This window comes from Rhinolophus sinicus, linkage group LG10 (genome assembly GCF_036562045.2).
Source record: "Rhinolophus sinicus isolate RSC01 linkage group LG10, ASM3656204v1, whole genome shotgun sequence".
Classification (NCBI taxonomy): Eukaryota; Metazoa; Chordata; class Mammalia; order Chiroptera; family Rhinolophidae; genus Rhinolophus; species Rhinolophus sinicus.
Window position 1 is genome coordinate 7,665,215 of NC_133759.1, and position 22,007 is coordinate 7,687,221.

The 22,007-nt window shown below is 43.7% G+C and overlaps 1 protein-coding gene and 1 long non-coding RNA gene across 10 annotated transcripts in view; one reads left to right on the plus strand and one right to left on the minus strand.

Annotated features, from left to right (window-relative positions):
- The window catches only part of DHX30 (DExH-box helicase 30), a 26,484-nt gene extending 15,234 nt beyond the window's left edge, over nt 1-11,250 (minus strand). Inside the window, exons 1-6 of one of the 9 annotated variants that reach the window (XM_019723983.2) lie at nt 10,995-11,250; nt 9,038-9,155; nt 8,239-8,345; nt 7,293-7,347; nt 3,166-3,261; nt 2,083-2,111 (exon numbers count right to left, since the gene is read on the minus strand). In XM_019723983.2, the coding sequence (XP_019579542.1) occupies nt 2,083-2,111; nt 3,166-3,261; nt 7,293-7,347; nt 8,239-8,263 (205 nt within the window). In that variant the 5' untranslated portion in view covers nt 8,264-8,345; nt 9,038-9,155; nt 10,995-11,250. Of the gene's footprint in view, nt 1-2,082; nt 2,112-3,165; nt 3,262-7,292; nt 7,348-8,238; nt 8,408-9,037; nt 9,343-10,994 lie in introns of those variants that run through there. The other 8 variants (XM_074312446.1, XM_019723985.2, XM_074312444.1 and 5 more) reach the window with 8 other exon arrangements.
- On the plus strand, nt 11,249-21,653 carry LOC141567161 (uncharacterized). The gene is made up of 3 exons (XR_012489576.1): nt 11,249-12,771; nt 13,076-13,172; nt 14,034-21,653. It is a non-coding gene; the product is annotated as an uncharacterized LOC141567161 (long non-coding RNA).
- Nucleotides 21,654-22,007: the final 354 nt, after the last annotated feature.

Below are 22,007 nucleotides of genomic sequence, written 5' to 3' on the forward strand. Positions count from 1 at the left end.
CCTAGACAGAAAGACCCGGAGCCGGAGCCCATCAGGGCGCTTCAGGAAGCCCTCAGTACAGCACTCTGCCTCGAGAACCAGCGGAGTCAGGCCGAGGTGGAGATGCTATGGTTTCACGGGTCTGCTTCCAAGAGGCCAACGTGGAGGGATTAGCCAGGAGTTTGTTCAAGCTGGGTGACAGGGACGTGGGGGTTCATTATACTACTTTCTTGATTTTAGAAAATGTATTTCAAACACATTTGAAATTTTATGTAAAAAATAAATAAAGCATCAGGGGACACCAACCAACTAGTTGGTTCTCAGGGAGCACCTTTTCCCCTTTTCCTATTTCATTTACTTCATTTGGGCTCTAAGAGCTGATGTCACCTTGAGTAAATATTTCATCTCTACAAACCTCACTGCCTCTTGTAAAATGAGGACGACTCTTAGACCAGCTCTTGGAGCCCTTCTGGTTCTGTAATCTTCTCTCCCTTGGCCGAGAGCAGGGATTGCCAAACTATAGCCTGCAGACTAAATCTGCCCACTGCCTGTTTTTACAAATAAAGTTTTATTGGCATATAGGCATGCTCATCTCTTTACGTATTATCTATCACTGCTTTCATGCTATAATGGCCGAGTTAAGTAACTGCAAGAGAAACTACACGGTCCACAAAGCCCATTTACTCTCTGACCCTTAAAGAAAGTTTGCTGACTCCTGCTTTAGGGGACCTTGAAGAAAGTTACAGGGGCTCAGGCATGCGCCCCTTCCTTTCCACCAACATTAAGCCTTCTCTCCTCCACTCTCCATTCTTTAGGGAGGGAGTGTTGACTCGTCTGCCTGTAAAAAAGAAGGGAATTTCTGAGAAGAGAAAAGGGTGAGTGGCTCAGAGGTCTGTCCGCTCACTTCTGGATCAAGCACACCATCTGGTACCACACGTGCTAAACAACAACATCTAGCAGCATGGAATTACAGTGTAAAAGACCCTGAAACTTTGGAGGCCCCAGGAAAAAGCAACAGGAGGAAGCCCAAGCGAGTCCCGACTTTGGGCAGAGCAGAGAACTTCTGGAAGGAAAGAGAAGGACCACCGACACCTGAAGAAACCAGGGGTCTCAGCCAACGTCCTCAACCATAGTTACTTTATGGATGGTCCAAATGGCAAGAAATGGTCCACTTGATCGGGAACAAGAAAGGTAAGGAGCTACAGGGGCTGGGGGGCCACCCTGACCACCCTACCTGTCCTCACTGCTTTCCCACTCACACATGTAAGCCACAAGGGCCCTTAAGGTAAACCACCACACCAAGAGGAAGGGACACATCTGTCTGAGAGAATGGACAAGAAAGACCAGTTCCAGGCCCCCAGGATCCTGCCAGGAATGTTAGCCGTGTTGCTTTCCAGTGCTCTGCGTCTCCGATCTGGGTGGGTGGGCAAACTTCACAGGGGAGGCTTAGAGGTGTTTCTTAGTTTATTCACCGTTTACCTTAAAAAGAGGCTTTGGTCAGAAGTTGGCAGCGGGGTGGGGATGGGGGTGGGAGGGTGTAGCTTAGGAAAGAAGGTGATAGTTTTTCCCAATTCCACATCTGACTCTGATGGGCACTATAACCTATTCAAGTGGACAGTTTTTCTGAGCGCTGTTTTCCTGTTTGAACGCCAGAAGACTGTTTCTGCCACATCCTTCCTGCCTGCCTGCCACCAAAGCCCCTAGAGAATCAGAAAACATGGCAGACAGGTCCCAGAGTCATATATGGACTAAGAGGTCTGTTGCTTCTGTGATGAAGAAACAGAGGCAAGAACCCTTGAGAGAGAGAGAGAGAGAGAGAGAGAGAGAGAGAGAGAGAGAAGGCCGAGATGCATACACCCATGGGTACCTTCTGGAGGCACAGCTGTGAGGAGACAATCACACTCAAGGTCTGTACCCCTCAGGGGAAGACAGAGTGGGGCCTGAGGGGCGGCCCCACAGGGAGGAACTGCCCCTCCCTAAGGCGGCGACCTTCTCCTCTGCATGTGCTCAAGGAGGCATTGCCTACCTGTACTGCCTGCGTCATCCCAACTAACCATCTTTAAGCTTAGCCAAAGCACATCTGACACTCTCAGAGCCACTCACCTGCCATGTTGGAAATGTTAGCGTTCAGCCTTTTCGAGTTACAGGGCATTTTAAGAAAGAAGAAAAAAAGGGCAATCAACTCTTGTTTTGGCAATGGTAGGGGGCGGCATTTCTTTAACACCTAAGTCAAATGGTCAGAGGGGCCGGAAGTACTCATTTCTATACTGCTGGCCGTAGTTGGGCCATTGCAGCAGGAGGGCAGTGGGTGTGCAGACTGCATGGGAACATGGCAGCCGCGTGTGCTGCAGAAACCGTGGTGCTCTGTGCTCCCTGCACCCCTCCCGAGCGCTTACCTTCAAAGCACTTTACAGACAGAGTCTAAAGGGGACATGAGACAAAGACTCTATGACCTAAAACAGCGTCCGTCTGCTAGGCTACTGGGGGAAGGGTGTGCGCAGGCAGCCAGTGGGGCAGAGAGAGGCAGCGTCAGGACAAGAGACCACAGGAGCACTGGTCTTAGCAGACCTGGAAGAGATCTAAGTCTGAAGGAAGAGAGGAGACGCTCACAGGCAGAAACGCTTCCCTGGGTGCTATTACTGGGCCCGTCCCTGGATATCAGTGGGACCTGAGCTGAGCCGTCCCGAGGGCTCTGACATTCTCCCCGACCAAAAGGGAGCCAGATGGACTAAGAGGCAGATTTTAATGTCAGTAAAGTGCTTTGAGGTGCTGGGGGAGACAGGAAGTGATTGACCAGGCATCCCCAAAGCCTCCAAGATGGAGGGTGCTGGGAAGAGTCTGGCCCTGCTATGAGTGCCCTGTACTTTTTAAACCACCTGAGCCATCAGCCTAGAGGAGCCAAACCCTGCAGATGGTCCATGCTTGTGCCAAACAGCCAGACTGAGCCTAGGCTTCATTCCTGGTCACATGAGGAGGCCCCAGGAGATCACAGGGTCCAAGCCATGTAGCCAATGACCATGACATATAGCCCAGACCTTTCCACGTGATCTCACCCTGAGGGCTCCAACTGCTCGGCTAACCCCACTCCTCCTCACTTCCCAGAGGCCTGGCACCCGGGCTCCCGCTGCTGCCCACCTCCCCAGACCCTGGACCAAACTGGTGCTGGAGGCAAGGCTCCTCCCTTACCTCGAGAGATGGTCCCTCCAGGGGCAGGGTTGACACACATGGGTGGAAGGCGGGGTGGGGGAAGTTTGCACTGACGCTGCCTGTGCTGGGCCCGATCTGGGGAAAGAGAGAGGGCATCAGGGCGGAATCTTCTCACACCTCACAGTTACAGACCCCTGGACTGACTCACCCCAGGCCATCTGTGAGGGGCTCTGGGCAGCACGGTTGCTGGGCAGTATCTGGAGCCAGTCACAGGTTCTGAGAAAGTGTCACCAATGCCACACAGAAAGAAGGCAGTTGTCTTTTAGAGATGTGATGATACATGATAGCCTTGTAGAGTTCCCTCCTTGACTCTCACAAAAGCCCTCAAACTCTCCCTGTTCCGTTAGCCACCTTCTACGAGTTTAACACCCACCCCATGTACTTCTCTATAGTCTTGAGTTGTGAGGCTGAGACAGGAGAAGAGTTGAAAACTGAAAAGCCATAGTACCGTGTAAACCCCTGGGGTTCTTTCACTTGTGCCTTCCACTTTTGGTAGCTGTCCTTGTATGGGTCCCCCAGAGGGCCACTTCAGCCACCAGGCCTCAACTCTATTTCTCCCATAAACCCCCGCACAATATTAAAGGTGTGTGATTTTGCAGAAAACACATATAGTGTCAGAATAGAAATGCCTGTAGGGTCTTCTGGAACACAGTACTTAGGATCAAGGTTTATTTTATCTTGGAACTCACTCCAGCTCTGTCTGGAAGCTAAGGCTGGAAATGACCAGCTTCACCTCTCTGTTCCTGTTTGAGAAGGATCCCCATTCATACCCAGGGATGCTGGATTTGAAAAAAGAAAAGAAGAAGAATGATTTGATTACTGATTATCTCATTGAGCATTTTCAGTAATTGGGGCAAAGCTGTTATAATCCCACATCCCTGAGCCCGCTTCTGACCATGGAGCTGGAAAAAACTGCATGTCCTTGCTGTTGATCCAGTGCTTTTCAGTTTTGTGCTCCCTGTAAAAGACTCAGTTTGCTCTTTGTGGCCTGACTCTGATGGCATTACAGCTGAGAGATAAGAAACTTATGTTAAGTTGCTGACGAAGGCAACAACAGGTCACTTACCAGGCACTTAAGTATTCTAACTGGGGGGTGTTGGCAGCTCTGTTGAATGCCATAATGGGAAAGATGGTTGCCACAGGGAATTGCTGTAGCCATCACCACCAGAACCATCAAATGGCCCTGCCACTGAGACTGGAAGCCCCTGAGTACAGAAAGCCTCTCTGAGACGCAGCTGTCGCCACCCTGGTGTCCCCTGTGCAGCAGCTGCCCAGTTGTGCAGCCACACAGCACACTGCATGCTGAGGCCAGGCTGCCACTCTCCAGCAAAACATCGGCTGTGATCTGCACCCCAGATAAATCAAGCTACTCACATTTATCAAGGACCTTCCAACCCAAGACTAGGTGCTGGGGACAGACCCAGTGCTTTTCTACATCATCTCAAATCTTCACTATATCCCTGAAGATAAGGGCTGGGAAACAGGACCAGGTAAGTTAACACCTTGCTCATGTTGGTGGGGACCAGATTTGAACCCCAGCCAGTCTGACTCGGGAGCCCCAAGACTCACACCACATGACATTTCCTCTCAAGAGTCATGACACCTTAGGGAGCTCATGATCTCATCATGAGGAACAAAGAAACATATAAAAACTCTGTAAGAGATAAATTACAGTCCTATAGAACAATATAAAAGTGTCACAAGGCCACACATGACCAATTGGCAAGGTCATGATGTAAACCACAAGTGATATCAGCATTCAGAAGACAGGAAAGGGTATTCGGCCTTAGAGTCAAGAAACTGAAAAGATAGGTTTGCCTGAAGGACAATATTCTAAACAGTGACTTTCTGATTGATGGTTTTCCCTGAGACTTCCAAGCATGAACTGGCTGTTGGTGAGAACACAACACTTACCTGTGTGGAAGGCAAGGCCCCAAATAAGACTATTAGTCCTGAGGCTACTTAATTACTAACACAGATGGTGAGTTTACCAGGTGTCAGGCCCTGTTCTAAGCTCTTTATGTGTATTAGGCCATCTGATCCTATGAGGCAGGTACTATGATCTGGCCCACTCAGATCGTGAGGAAATCGCAGCAGAGGGGCTTTGTCACTTGCTCAGGCCTCCTGAGCGAGGGGCAGAACGGTAACCTGAACCCACTGGGCACCTGGGTCCGGAGCTTTTGCTCAGAGAGGTTGCACTGCCTCCAGCTAAACTGAGTGCTATTGATGTCACCCTTGATGGACAATCTCTCAAACAAATCCATCCCAGCCTAGGAAGTAAAATCACAAATGCTATGAAGGAATTTTGCCCCCAAACTCTCTCACCTGGTACCATCTCCCTATCACGTCCGAGTTAAATGGAAAAAGGAGGATCGTGACTTTATCGGGCCTCCATCTCTTCACAGAATCAGTGCTCTTAAGTCAGAGACGCTCCCACGATAAGAAAGCCCATTTCCATCCAACTTCTACAAAGTGGACCACAAAGCCCACTGATTAGCAGGGAGACATAAAGCAATTAAATGTACTTCTTTTCAGCTCAAAATGTGCTGTCCACACTAATCTCAAGTTCAATATTGCTTTTTTCAGACACAGTTAACCCACAACCAAACCAGGATGACAGAGATTAATTTTTTTCATGTAATATGGAAACAGAGGGGGCGGCTTAAGACAGACAAGGAGGCAGGAAGAGGCTGCTGTGCCCTGGTACATCCAGCCCTCCTTCTGGCCCCATTCGGTGGTACCAACAGGCCAAGATTTCCCAGGCCTCTAGGAGCATAACTTGGAGAAGAGATACAATGGAAAGATCTCTTTAATCAGCGGTTAGGGAAGGCCTCTTACGGTTCTCATTTATTTGGAAGATGCTCAGACAGGTGCCTCGCGGTCAGCCTCAATACAGGCGACAGGCCTTTTACTCTGTTCCCTTAAGGAGAAAAGTCACGGTGTGGGGACAGAGCCAGGAGTGCAGTTTCCAGGCTCTCGGCCTCACGTGGAAAGGTGCTGGCTCAGGTAGTAAATGGCCATCAACTGTGATTGGATGGCCATCAGCTGTGGCTAGTTGGCTGTCAGCTGTAAACAGTGAGCCTTTGGCCACTAATATAACTGCTGTGGCTATGCTAGCAGCAAATGGGGGCTGGCAAGAAGATGGTGGCTGAGCTAGCAAGCGGCGGAATGTGGATTGCGGATTGCAGAGAGGCAGATTGCAGCTAGCAAATGGGGAGTTGGTCAGTTGGCAGAAAAGCGACAGCAGGTCGCACGTCGTGTGAATTCAGCCTCCAGTGAGACTATAGTGGTGTGACTCACCCACCTATGGCTCCATGGGTGTTCCTTTTTGGCCTCACCGTGTCCTGTGTTCTTGTGTGGAGCGGGAGCTGAGACCCCGCCAGACGCCCCGCGTGACACATGGCCTGTCTAAGGCACACAAAGCCCTCCCTCGGGGCCCTTGAAGTCCTTATCAGCTACATCACTTCCTGTAAGCTACCCTCCGCCCTGCCAGGGCTCAATTCTGCCATTGCTGATGCAACTCTCTCACCCCATCTGCTGGAGGGCACTGATTTCAAGACTTGCCACAGCTTCCGTGACCAGGAATATAACAATGACTCCATCCACTTCCAGCAGCGTTTATGGAGACCTAGCTCGTGCAACTGCTGTGCTAGGTACTATGGATGATAAAAGAGCACAACAGGCCCTGGCAGCAGTGAGCCTCCAATCTAGTGGCGCAATATTTCATTTAATTCAGAATAGACTGCGCACCTGGTATGGTGCTGAGGCAAGTCAGACAGAAAAGATTGCCTTTGGTTGACAGAATCAAAAACGGTTCATGGAGGAAGGAAATGGTATAAAACACTGGCGTGGAAAAATTCGTAGGATTTCAATAAGCAGTGACTACGTGGGAGAGGGCATTTCAGGGGGAGGGGTGGCAAATGTACACCAAGTCCTGGGCAAGAGGTGGCACGGGTTATGAGGATCACGCGTGATGGAGGACTCTGGAAAGTCACCCAAAGAAGGGGTCCAAGAACAACATACTGGTGAGGGGTTTTCACAGCCTTCACAGCTGCCCGTCACAGGGAAGAAGGGCACGAGGTCAGAAGCACAGTTAACATTCTTACCTTTTCTGAATGAGTCCAGGCTGAACATTTCTGGCCAGGAGGGAAAGCTGGAATCCTAAAAAGGGTGGCCGAGAGGCAATGGTTAATATTCCCGGTCCAGGAACCCAAAGGGAAGACTTCAGTAACACAGAGAACACTGTCCAGAAGACGAGAGAAATAAAGCTCTTTACTAATGAGCCCCAACTGCTGCTCCCAGTCTTACGGACGGAAGGGTCATCTCCACTCTAGAGTAATTACATGTCTTTGTTTCTAATTGAGAGCTTTCTTCTGTGTCCTAACCTCCCTGGACCCTGCTAAACAGAAGGCGATGCATTTCGTCATGAGACATATATTTCCAGCTCATCAGAATACTTGCAGTTTTCCTGAGACTTCTAGGAAGAAGCGAAATTCTACATGGAGCCCTTTTCTCGTGTGGCATCAGGAAATGGGACTGATGACGGCTTTAAGGAAACACTGGCTTACTGGGCTTTCACAAAACCTAGTGAAGCCCCTAAGAATGGGATGTGACTGACAGTATCAAACAGTATCTATAGTGATTCAAAATAAAACGCTTTTCATGGCCGAGTTTCTAATATTAATAACAAATATGAAATTGATAGTTCAACTGTTGGCCAAAAATTTTGGTGCATTTTGCTCATTAGTACATTTAACTGAGGAATCTACCTAGAGACTTAAAAAAAAAAACCCCAAAAACCACAAACAAGTAATGCCTCTGGTTTAACAATTTTGTTTTCGAGAAACACTCACACTCATAGATGTTTTTAACAATGCAGTCCTCCTGGGTTGGTGCAGGAACACTATGTGGCCTTAGTTTAAAAACATCTACACAATGCTTTAGCAAGTCAGGGTAATGTTCAACATTCCTGGGAGTCTACTGGGGCCTACACCCCTGCTCCTGACTGCTATTCCCTCTTAATCGTGGGATGGTGGGGGGTGGAGGGCTGACCTGGGGCCGAATCTTTCAGGTCCATAGCAGGTCTGCCCTGATGGCCTCCTCTCCCCCAGGGATGCCGGAAATTTCAGCCGATAGGATATGGTAGCTCAGAGAGAAAACTTCAATACAATATCAACAATGATCCAATTTACTTTAAGAAATTACATTCTGTAGACGCCTTCTAGCCAAAATAAAAGAAGAAAGGTATAATTTGAGATTCTAATTTTAAAGAAAACCTGAATATTATAAAATCTAAACCATCTAAGTGATTATTTAAGAAACAATACTTTCTTGCTAAGAAATTATAAGTTAATTTGCTTGTAAATAGGCTTTTGGTTTTGCTTTTAAAAAGTCCCCAATCCTCTCCATGGCAACACTATCTCATGTAACATATCATATAACACTCTCTTTTCCTGTATCAGTCTAAAAAATATAGTATGATATTCAAGATAGGATCTTTTAAAGGTATTTCACAGAGCTCTAGAACATTTCAGAGATCCAAAAGACAGTTGCCCTCCTTGTCACACAGCATTACGTCGGAAACCTTCACAGTTCTGAGTTTCTCTTAAATAATTCAGAGATAAGTAAAATAATATTATGTCAAGATTTCTTGCATAATGAAACACCATTTAACTCCAAGTAGAGTCACTATGGGATGATTCAAGGACAGAGAGCTTCCATAATGACTAATTAAAAATGATACCCGTCATCTAAGATAGTCACAAACGAACTGAATATATGCCTTTTGCTTCACAGCGGGGCTGAGCAGCAGAGCCAGCACAGCTTTGTGTGCGTGGCTAAGCCAACTTACCTTACAAGAGCAGTGGAAGTCTCCGATTTTGTAGGCTTTTGAACTGGAGCTGAATTCTCTGCTTGCTATTCCTCATCACGAGGCTGGGCCTCCTCCTGGGAAGTACAACCCTGGGTCCCTAAAGAGATGGCCCCCCACGGGGAAAGAAAGTTGCTCCGGGTCATTGAAATTCATTTACTAACTTTGACAACAAGGACAAGTGTTGTTAGCGGTGTGAAACACACACTGGACCCACTGGCCTCACTTCAGGACCTGCCGTGACCCACTCTAGACCCATCAAATTGTGAGCTGCCCTTCGTCAGCACCTGTAAGATACCAAGAAAGAGACCTCATGGTAGAGGGGCTTGTAGGTCTGAGAGCGTTTTCTCCAAGCCCAGAGCACGGCCTACTGCGTTCTGAATTCTGCTCCCACCATGACTATAGAGTGAACCCATCTAAGGGAGATAAAGCAGCTCTTCCAGAGTGGGGAAATAACAACTAGATGTTGAATGCCATTTTCAGTTTACAAAGTACTTCCTTAGACATTATCTCACTTAGTCTATGTAACTACCCGATGAGGTAGGAATTCTCTTTCCCAGAGAAGGTTACACAACTGGCCCAGGATCCCACAGCTGCCTCAGGGCAGAATGGAAATCTGCTGACGGGGACTGAGTTCTAAAGCTTACCTTCCTTATGCTACACTACTGTCCCAATTCCCATGATATCATGTCATTACCTAGATGTGCCATGGCTCGGTCTTTGCAATAACACTTTAGAGTGACATCTTCAAAAGTTGAAAGGGGCAAGAAGTGCCCAACTGATAAACTTAGGACCACAGCCACAGAAGTTAAAACACATGGAGAGTAAATCTCTTTTGGAGGTAAAGGGATACCCTACACAGGTTTTTTAAAAATGCAGCAAAGGATGTATTTCTTGTTCCTTAAACAGCTACACAAATAAAGAGCACGATCCTAAACCCCAAAAACGGTATCAGGAAAAGAGTGCTTTCTCCAGAAAACTCCAAAACTCCAAGAGTTAAGTGTAAATTACAAGATGTGGTCAACACCCACGATGAGTGTGGGATGACTGCCTTCAAAGAATGTGCAAAGGAAACCATCAGACAACGTCTCTTTTCACTCTGGCCAGTAAGTTGCAACCAAAAACAGGTTGAGGGTCTGCAAGTGGCCATCTGCAAGTGGCCATCTGCGGTACACCTGCTACAGTGTGTGGCAAGCCCCTGTGGACTGGGGGTGCAAAGTGGGACAATCTGTGTCTTGCAAAATCACAATTAAGGTGACCAATGTTGCCACAAGAGGACTAGCTAGACAGCACGCTGAAGCCATACTCTTGGCTTAGGGGTTCTGAGGACCCCTGGGACTCCAGTTCACTGCAAACAAAGAACCCAACATGCGTTAGGTCTTCCCTGCGAAATGGGACAAGGCACCACCAGCAAACAAAGAACACCTCACCCCTTGGCCTCCCCCAGTGACAAGGTCGGTGCAAAAGGGGGCAAACCAGGGGGGACAGATTGCACCAGGCCTCCCTTTGGACGAACGGTCCAGGCCACACGGGGAGGCAGACAAAGGTCCCAGGGCACTCCGGGAGCTTTCTCCAGGCCCTGCTCGGGAAACCGAGCATCCCCTAAGGCGGAGGCGTTGTTGCGCCAATGAAGCTGCCTCTCCCGCGGCCCCCGTGGAGCCCCTGGCTACCAAGACGGCCCCAGCGGACCTGTTTGCCCCCCGCCCCCGCCCCAGCTCCATGGCAACGGCAGGCCGAGGCCTGGCTGCCCACGATCGGCCCGGCCGGCTTCTCCCGCAGGCCTAGGATGCCCGGCCTGCTCCTCGGGCCCGCCCGCTCCTCCGCCCCACTCTCCGCCAAGCCGGCGGTCGCACCCGGGCCCCTCCTCGCGCTGACCACCCCTGGCCGCGGCAAGCTCCTCAAGGGGGCACGAAAGGGGAGAATAAAAAGCCCAATTCACCTGTTGTTACAGATGTGAAACAAGCCTCGGTGCACCGCGCATGAGCCGCGGGCCCCCCCAACTACGGCCAGACTACAACTCCCACCAGCGATGGCGCGGCCTTTTCCGGGTCCCGGGGCGGAAGTCCCGCCCGCCGCCTGGGCGCTCTCTGCCTAGCCTCTCCGGCCCCGCCTCCCGCTCTCAACCCTGCGTTTCAGCGTGTCTCGAGCGGGTTCCCCTTCAGGGACTCATAGTAGCCGCTGGAGGCTACCGCGGGCGGTCGGCGAACCCGCGGCTAGACCCCAGTGCAGGGCCCAATGGGGGGCGGCCGCAGCGGGCGCAGGCGGGACTTCCGGCAGAGTCGCGAACGTGTGGGCGCGCGTGTAGCTCTGGGGTCGCAGAGGAAGCTGGCTTGGGCCGCCGGGGGGCTGCGTACGGCCGATCCTCTCGCAGCGCCTCAGCATCCGGCAGTATGAGAGCGGGAGGGTTTAGGTGTCCTTTGCGCGCCCGCCCCGCGCTTCCCTGTGCGAGTAAGGAAACAGGCCGGGTCAGGGCTGAACCGGGAACGAAATCCAACTTGGGCTCCGGGCTTCCACCCGCCCACCCCGCCACAGCTTGTTGCCACGCCTCTTCTCTTCGCCATCTCCTTTCCGATCTTCCGTTTCTTTAGGGTGGTGAGAATTTGTGCCTCAAGACATTGTTAGGAGGATGAAATCAACGTGATCGCGCGTTGTGAATATATTATGCAACGCTAGGGAAAGGCCTAGGTGGCACTTGCTGGTCGCGGGGAGGCCCGCCCTCCCTCTGTCCTCCTCCCTCCTCCCCGCCCCCCCCCATCCCATCGCTTCAGAAGTGAGAAAGTGCATTGTCCCTGTTGTATGTACGGTGCAGTCCTTTGGATGAGGCTTCTGTGTGAGTTCGGTGGAATCCATATTCAAAAGGAGACAACTCAGTATGGGAAACTCGGAAGCTGGGTCAGGATTTTACTGCTGGAAAAACCTAGAATATGGTTTTAAGATGTGGCCATTCAGGATATATGAAGAATCAGTACCATATCCCGTCATTTTTGTCCAAACAAATTCAACAAGTATTTATTATTTTCTTTCTACTGTGGACAGAATGGTGGGGTGTTGGGCGTGGAACACCATTCGTTCATTCAAATAATTATCTATTCTGAGCAGGACATGGCTCTGTGGTGTGTGAGGAATGATCCCTGGACAGATGCTTGAGTGAACTACATAGCGGTTGCTAAGCAGGCGTGGAGGACCTTGTCCTCAAGGGGCTTTAGGGCCTATTAGAGAAGATGAAAACGTGTGAAGCAAATCCAAAGCGATAAATGCTGGAGAAGAAGTATAAAGTATTACAGGGGTTCAGAGAAAGGCCTTTACTCCTGAATGGCAACATCCAGGAGAAAACTATGTGAGCCAAGAAATCCAGGTGGGACAAGGGGCAAATGCTAAGGATATACAGTAGTTCAGTATGGCCAAAGGGTTGGCTATGTGTACAGGTTTTTGAGAAAATAGAAAAAATAGAGTGGGGAATGCTGCGCTAAGAAATTTTGACTTTATTTGTAATCTTTTTTTGTTTTTTTTACAGTTCTAAGGAGAGTAAAGGAACTACATTTAGGAAACAAAATAATGAATTTTAGGAAAATTGGCTGGAAAAGCAGAAGCTAGGATCTATAATTAGAGGAATGGTAATGAGGACTTCAAAACTACCTATGCTCAGCTGTGAAAAAGGCAGAAAAGAAGGGCACCAGAGGACGAATGAAGAGTTCTAGGCTGCTTGGTGACCCCAGGTGTGTGGAGCGATGACTTTGACATCTGTACCAGCGTGACTAGGAGGATTATGCTCTTAAATTAAGGGATCCAAGAGTTGGAGATGATGGATTCAGCTTCATACAGACTATGTTTGAAATGCTGTTGTGAGTGTTAAGTTATAAATATGTGATATGGATCTCCGCTCCAAAGGAAATTCTAATGTGGTAGAGGGGATGAGAAAAGCATGTAAATAAGTCTTAAAAACCTAGAGTAAGCACTGTAAAAGAGGTGCAAGTGGAGCATTTTAAATACTTTAGCTTTTTGCACATTTTATATTTTTAGTTTTCTCTCTGAAGATCTCTTATTCTTGAGCCTTGAACTACTCTTAATGAACAGTTGTGTCCGGGGAGGCTGAGAACATGATCCACTTTATGTTAAGGTGAGTGCTAGTTGGTATCTATCTTTTTCCTTCCGTCCCACATATTACACCTCTTGTTTCCTGGTCATTTCCTTATCATTGCCTTATTTTCCTGTATCCAGTCTCTAAACTTCATTCTTTGCTAACATCTCCATCTAGAAATTTCTCTACTTCAGACAGGCTCCTACTCATTCTGCAGAAATAGGAGGATTTGGGTAACTGAGTATCACGTTTTTTGGTATGCATTAAACACTGTTATAAAATCAGTTATTTCTGACAGAAACTCTAGTTTATGTCATCGGCCAAATTATACAAGTCACCTATTCTGAATATTATGCAATATTTATTGGTATAACTGGAAAGAAAATATATAGCTCCCAGGCTGCTTTTTAGCTAACACTGTTAACCGTGGTACTGCCAAAGGACCAACATATAGACTTTTTAAAAAACATGAATGAAACTGACTTCTGGTCAAGATAGTATTGATCTTGATGCCACTCCCTTTGTTCCAAACACATGGTAAAATTCATAAGAAAAGATTAAAATTACCCATATTTGGAAACAAGTAAAACATTTATGTGGACCAAAAAGAAAGACCTGGAAACTTGCTGGGCTACGGATCCAAAACCCGATAGAAGCAGTCTGGAGGTTATAGCCTATAATGTAATATGATTGAGGGGGTGCCTCATGTAATATGCATAACTGGGACCAGGATTGCTGTTTGCAGTAAGGACTTTTGATGGGCCCCCCAAATTTAATAGATATTGAATAAAAAAAAACGAATACTACGGGCCATCCATTCATGAAGCCTGTTGTTACAAGCTCCAGTTATATATAGTTAACTAACTGAAGATATATAGTTAAATGAAATTGTATACTTAGGGAGCAGATACAACTTTGAATCCAGACCTAAATCCAGCTACCTTCTCACGTGGTTCCTGTGTCTCCTATCTCCCAAATTTCATGGTGGAAACAAAGTCTCAAGTTACTAATGTAAGACTTATTTCTGGTTTCCTGGAGGATTGAGTAGAGATTACCACAAAACCATCAGGAAGGAAGAGATATGGGAGAAAAAAATTGCCATTCACAAGGAACTCGTAAGGTAAGCTTCAAAACATACAAGAAAACCTAAGCAAAGGAAAGACAAAATCAGCATCAAGAGATGAATTCACTGCAACTGAAATGAAAATAATGGAGCGACTTGATTATAACTAGAATAAATATGTTTAGAATATTCAAAGACATGAAGGCTATGTATTTATAAAGAACAGAAATTATGAAATAAAAGTCAGAAATAATAACAGCTAAATATTTAAAGAACTGGTTAGAAACCCTAGAAATTAAAAGTATAATTATTGAATAAACACTCCATAGACATCATGAACTCTAGACAGGTCTTAGTGGAAAGGGGGCTAGTGAATTGGAAAGATGTTGTATTCTGGGTGAATAACTCATTACTAAGAGAAAAATAGGACATACTGTGTATATATCTTACTACTACACTCTGCCTTGCTTCATGGGGCAGGGATTTTGATCTGTGTTGTTCACTACTTTATACCTATCACCTAACAGTGTCTAGGACATGCTGAGCCCTCAAGAGATTTTCGGTGTTCTTCTGTTAATAATTTATCACGGGAAAAGAAAGTCCAACTTACTATGGCTATTCCATAAAGCAGACAGCTGAAACCAGAGTTGACAGTGGTGAGCAACTTTGAACTCAGTGTCTCCGACACTTACGTAATCAGTGTGCATTATTTCCTGAGTCCATCTGTGTCAAGCAGAACGCTTTTCAAAAAACCGTGTAGAAATGGCAACCTCAGGATACTTGTCAGAGTCACTTCCTGTACTTACTGGAGGCATGAACTTCCTAAGTATACAGCAAGGATATATTATATCATGAATGTCATTCCTGTTGTGTGTAGTATTGCCAGAAGTCCTGGTTGTTGGCAGGGAGGTTGGAGGGTGATCACTTCCATGTGGATTACAGTTCCTAAACATTTTGTTTGTGGAAGATACTGTCACAGCCCATCACAGAGGAAATGGAGTCACATAAAGTTTTTACTATGATGTATTTAGATATGGCTTTTTTTTTTCCTTCTTGAGGTTCGTGGTCTTCTTGATTTAGGATTATTGTTGGAAATAAAGTGTTTGAAAATTATCAGCCATTATTTCTTCAAATATTCTGTTAGTCTCCTCTCTTTCTGGGAATCTAAATATGGATTATGACTTCTTTATCCTCTATGTATCTTTATCTTTTTTTTTTTTAAAGAGAGAGAGAAAGAGAGAGGGAGATTTTATATTTAGAGCATTCAAGTTTTACATTTTATTTATTTTTTTAAAAAAGATTTTATTGGGGAAGGGTAACAGGACTTTATTGGGGAACAGTGTGTACTTCCAGTCCCTTTTTTCCAAGTCAAGTTGTTGTCCTTTCAGTCTTAGTTGTGGAGGGCGCAGCTCAGCTCCAGGTCCAGTTGCCGTGGCTAGTTGCAGGGGGCACAGCCCACCACCATCCCTTGTGGGAGTCGAACCGGCAACCTTGTGGTTGGAGAGGATGCGCTCCAACCAACTGAGCCATCCAGGAGCTTAGCGGCAGCTCAGCTCAAGGTGCCGTGTTCATTCTTAGTTGCAGGGACTTGAGGAATTGAACTGGCAACCTTGTGGTTGAGAGCCCACTGGCCCATGTGGGAATCGAACCGGCAGCCTTCAGAGTTAGGAGCACAGAGCTCTAACTGTCTGAGCCACCGGGCGGCCCTATCTTGATCTATTTTTATTTGTCCATGTTTCTTTCTGCTTCTGTTTTTGCACTTCATACAGCTGTGTCTAATTTGCTATTAAAACCGTCATGTTATCAATTTCAATTACTGTTTATTTCAATTTTAGAATTTCTATTTGCTTCCTTTCAAATCTGTTATGCCCTTTTTTAATAGTTTCTAGTTCTTTCCTGAAATTTAAATCTTGTCTTTTATCTGTATAAACTAGTTAGATAATTTTAATCTGTGATAATCAAATTATCTACAGCCCCTGGAAGTCTATTTAAAAATCCTTCCAGCTCTGACATCCCATGTCAGGCTGTTCTCTCTGTGTAGAGGCTTTCCTTACCTTGCTTAGGCTCTGAAAAAGCCTAAGGTGACTCTCCCAGATGAAAAACCCTTCTCACCCTGCCTAGGCTCACCATGCCAGGTTGCCCCTCGGCATCCTGAGCACCGACCTCACTGCATTTGGGACCAGACACCGTGTGCTGGGTTGTCCCCATGTGGATGCCCTCCTAACTGCTCTTGGACTGTGAAAGTCCACAAGGGACAGCCATTCAACCACTATGTGGCTGCCCTTATCATCTGGCCTAGACTGTGACATCATACCTGGGCTACCACAACCCCGTTTCCTGTGGACAGATGCCTCATCTGATAGCTTTCGGAACAAATTGTTCAGGACAGTAAGGGAAGGGGAAGAAGAAAAAGAAACGTAGTTAAAAAACAAACCAGTCCAATGTGAAGTGTTTGTCTTTTAAGTGAAGGCTTTTGGTTCTAATAAGTTTAATGCAATTACTAATACATTTTGGGCTGAAGCTACCATCCGTTTTGTATTTTCTGTTTCCTATAGTCCATTCCACTCTTTTGTTGCCTATTTTTTCCCCCACTGTACGACTGTGAGTGATATGCAATGTTTCTACTCTGCTAATGGCTCACTAGAAATTAAATACATCATTAATTTATCAAATATTAATGGTAATATCATTACCTTCCTTCTTAGAATACTACCATTTCTCCACTCACAACTTACACATTATTTTGTTAAATATTTCAATTCTCTATCTTTAAACCACAAAGACGTTCTTCTTTTATACAGTTAATATTAAGAGTTACTACCACTTTCTTTGCTTTTTATTCCTTCTTACAAATCCGGTTATTTTTCCTCTAATAATACATCTTCTAGAATTTCTACAGTTTTACTAAAATGAGTCTAAATGAGAATTTCTTTTTATTTGTCATGCTTGGGGTTTGTTAGGCTTCTTGCATTTATGAATATCTGTCATCATTTTTGGGGAATTCTAAATCATTTCTTCAGTTATTGCCTCTACTCGCTCATCCTTTGAGATTCCAATCACATGTATATTAGAACTTTTCACTGTTCTTATTGTTTACCCTGTCTCCCCCTTGTTTTCCCCTCGTTCTTTGGTCTTTTTGAACTTATTTTTTCTGACTTATCTTCCTAGTTCACTGATTCTTTTGCTGTGTCTAATCTACTGCCCAATATATCCACAGAGTTTTCAATTACAGTTATTATATTTTCTATTTGGCTCTTTTTCAAATCTGCTGTCACTTCTAATAGTTTTCCAATTTCTCAGTGAAACTTTCAAACTTGTATTTAATGTCTAAAAATAAGCATAGTATATCTTAAACTAATAAATATTATGTCAATTATATCTCAAGAAAACTGGGGGAAAATAAGCATAATAGTTTTATGGCTTATAGCTAATAAGTTCAATAATCGAAGCCCCTTTTGGTTATCTCTTTCTTCCCCCATTTTTTTTATTGTGAAATGCACATAACATAAAATTTACCATCTTAACCATTGTTTTTAATTTTTTATTGGGGTATAATTGACATATTAATTTCAGGTGTACAACATAAGGATTCAATATTTGTATATATTGTGAAATGATCACCACAATAAATCTAGTTAACATTTGTCACCTTACATAGTGACAAAAAATTTTTCTTGTGAGAACTTTTCAGATCTACTTTCTTAGCAACTTTCAAATATGCAATATAGTGTTATTAACTATAGTCACCATGCTGTACATTAATTCCCCATGACTTGTTTGTTTTATAACTGGGCATTCATACCTTTTGATCCTCTTCATCCATTTCTCCAACTCCCAACCCCCTTTGGCAACTACCAATCTGTTCTCTGTATCTGTGAGCTTGGTTTTTTTCTGTTTCGTTTTTTTGACTCCACATATAAATGAGATCATATGGTATTTGTGTTTCTCTGACTTTTTTCACTTAGCCATCTTAACCATTTTTAAGTATACAGTTCAATGGTATTAAGTATATTCATAATGTTGTACAACCATCACCACCATCCATCTCCATATCTCTTTTCATCTTATAAAACTGAAACTCTATATCCATTAAGCAATGACTCCTAATTTGCCCTTGCCCTTGGCCCAACCAACATTCTACTGTCTGTCGTTAGGATTTTGACTACTCAAAGTACTTTGTATAGTGGAATCATATAGTATTCGTCTTTTTGTGACTGGCTTATTTCACTTAGCATAATGTCCTCAAGATTTAAATCCATGTTGTAGCCCGTGTCAGAATCACCTTTATAAAAGTGGAATAATATTCCATTGTATGTGTCACAGTTTGTTTATCTAAACCATGAAGGTTTGCCCTCGTTTTCTGAATTTTGTAGTTTTAGCTCTTACATTCTGGCCTTTGAACATTGCGAGTTAACTTTTGTATTTAATGTGAGGTAAAGGTTCAACTTCATTGTTTTGCATGTAGCTATCCAGTTTTCTCCTCACCATTTGTTGAAGACTATTCTTTCTTCATTGAATGATTTTGGCAGCCTTGTCAAAAACTGGTTGGCCATAGATATACGGGTTTATTTCTGGACTCTCAGTTCTAGTCCACTGACCCGTATGTCTCCCCAGTGTCAGCACCACAACTGTCTTTATTACCATTGCTGTGTAGTGACTTTCAAAATCAGGCAATATGAGTTCTCCCATTTTGTTCTTTTCAGGATTTGAAAAGTTAAGTTGGTTATTCTGGGTCTTTTGCAATTCCATATACACTTTAGAATCTGCTTATCCATTTATACAAAGAAGTCAGTTGGGATTTTGATAGCAGTTGCATTGAATCTGTAGATCAGTTTGGGGAGTTTTGTCACTTTAAAGATGTTAAATCTTCTGATCCATAAACAAGATTTTTTCCATTTATTTATATCTAGTTTCTTTCAATAATATGGTGTATTTTTCAGAGTACTAGAGTTACATTTTTTTGTTAAATTTATTCCTAATATTTTATTCTTTTTGATGCTATTGAGAATGCAATTGTTTTCTTAATTTCATTTTCAGATTGTTTATTCCAAGTATGTAGAAATTCAATTGATACAGGCACACCTGATTTTATTGTACGTCACTTTGTTCTCACAGATGTTGTGTTTTTTTACAAATTGAAGGCAAGATCCTCCACCAGCAAAAAGATTAAGTCTTGTTTTATTGTGATACTCACTTTATTGCAGTGTTCTAGAACTGAACCTGCAATATCTCTGAAGTATGCCTATATTTGTATACTGATTTTTTCTCTTCCAACCTTGTTGAACTCATTTATTAGTTTTAATGGGATTTTTTTAGTGGCTTGCTTAGGAATTTACATATAAAGTTCATGTCATCTGCAAATAGAGATCATTTTACTTACATTCCACTTTGAATGCCTTTTATTTATTTATTTATTTTTTCCTAATTGCCCTGCCTAGAACCTCCAGTACACCGCTGGATAGAAGTGGTAAGAGCAGATACCTTTGTTCCTGATGTTAGGGGGAAAGCATTCAGTCTTTCACCATTAAGCATGATGTTAGTGATAGAGTTTTCACTGATGCCCAGGAGTTCTCAATGTCAGGTTGAGAAAATTCCTTTCTATTTCAAATTTGTTCTGTGTTTTTATCATGAAAAGTACTGGATTTTGTCAAACTTTTTTTTGTCTTTTTTCCTGCACCTATTGAGATGGTCATGTGATTTTTGTGTTTTATTCTGTTGCTATGAAGTGAAATTCAAATCAAGTGTAAACAGTATTAGAGAAGAAACAGCTGACCATAGGAATGTTGACACTGATTATTCTTTAAGAGACTCAAGATATACAGCCAGAGGAACTTAGTGAAGCCAAACATCCACATAAATGAGGAAACTGTGAAAAAAAGTGATGAAGACATCTCAGAGGAGATGATACCTGTAAAAAGCTTCACATTACAAGTGCAAAGTACAAAATGTTGGAAGCTGATCAAAATTTAGAAAGGGGTATGAGAGTTTGACAAGCCCAAACAAAAAAAGCCTTGCTCATAAGTTATATAATGAGACATTCAAACTATTGTTAATTTTTTCACCAAAAAAACCCCCCTTTAATTCTCAATGTTTCTAATGTTTTAAATTATAATGTACTAAATAAATTTAATTTTACTATATCCATTTCCTTATATACTGATAACCAATTGGGTTTTTAATGTTTTGATTAAAAAAATTTAAAGGCCATGGAATAATTGTAATTTTCCCCATTGATTATTAAGTTTACTTTGTATAATTTGTGCTTTGACAGTAATTTTGATGGTATTGCACTCCTATGCTAAGAGATTGAATGTATTTTATTGTGGCTAAGAGATAAGGTGTATTTTATCATGGCCAACAAATTATTACATATTTAGACTTCAGTAGGTTTTAGAGTGACGTCTTCTTGCTTTTGCTATTATTTCCCGACTATCTCTTCTCAAATAACTCAGTCTTAAAGGCACTAGGTGGAGTAGAGCAAGGTAGATGTAAGCATATTAGGATGGGTTAGCATTCCCGTGTAGGAGCCAGTCCCTACCTGGGAGGGTAGCTCAGCATGTACATCGGTTACAATAGGTGAACTGTTATAATAAGTAAATATAGTAAGGATAATAGCAGCCAGATTTTTAATTGTTAGAGAAGGAAGTTACATTTAGTCAAGTTTGCATTTAGTCAAGTTTGGAGCCATTTGGGTTTGTCTGATAAAAATAAATGGAAATTTAAAGGAGGAATGGGATATTTACATACTTTCAAAATACCTCCCCAGAAAATACCAATTAATTACAGAGGCATAAATGATAACTTCACAGTAGAGAAGCCTGGCAATTACTCTCTTAACCAAGTCATCAGAGTAATGGAAGAAATGAGGTCATACAAATATATGGGGATGGAAGGAGAACTAACTCTGGTTGGTGAACACACAATGGGATTTATAGATGATGTAATACAGAATTGCACACCTGAAATCTATGTAACTTTACTAACAATTGTCACCCCAATAAACTTTAATTAAAAAAATTTAAAAAAAAATGAAATCATGAGCCACTTGATTGTATGAAATGAAAAGAACACAGTATGAAGAATATCAGCCAAATTCAAACTGAGGAACATCCTACAAAATAATGGGTTGTAATCTTCAAAGTTGTCAATGTTGTGAAAGTTAAAGTCTAGGGACCTGTCCAGATTGAAAGAGACTTGAAACTTGACCTAATGCAATGCATGATTCTGATCTGGAATCTTTGCTGCAAGGGAGCTTCTAGGAGCAACAAGAAAAACTTGAATGGGGTCTGAGGACAGTTTTAATGTTATTGTGATTATTTTGTAAAAGAATATACTTGTCTGTAGGAAACACAGATGTTTGAGTGATGGGCATGATATCAGCAATATACTGTCATAGTTCAAGAACAGAAAAACTTCTTTGTACTATACTTGCAACTTTTTGTAAGTTTGAGATTACTTAAAAAGTGATGTAACCATTTTATTTAAAATGTCTATTTTTATAATGTGCTCTTCAATGATTTAATTTTTGATGAAAATTTTTAGATATTTTTCTAATAAAAAAGGTGTATGGTTTTCCAAATTATTTTAGAAGTTATTTGAGCATAAAGTTGGAAATACCACTGCCCTGGAAGAACCAACTTCCCTATGACTCCAGCAAATGAAACAGCTTTCAGAACTACTCCAGTGCGTTTTCTCTGCTGTACTCACATGCTGTTACTGAAAACACATTGTACTTGGGAAGAGGGGGAAGTAGTACTCCAGGGCCTAATTCCTGGGTTCAAAAACCTGACTCTAATATGTATTTGTTAGCC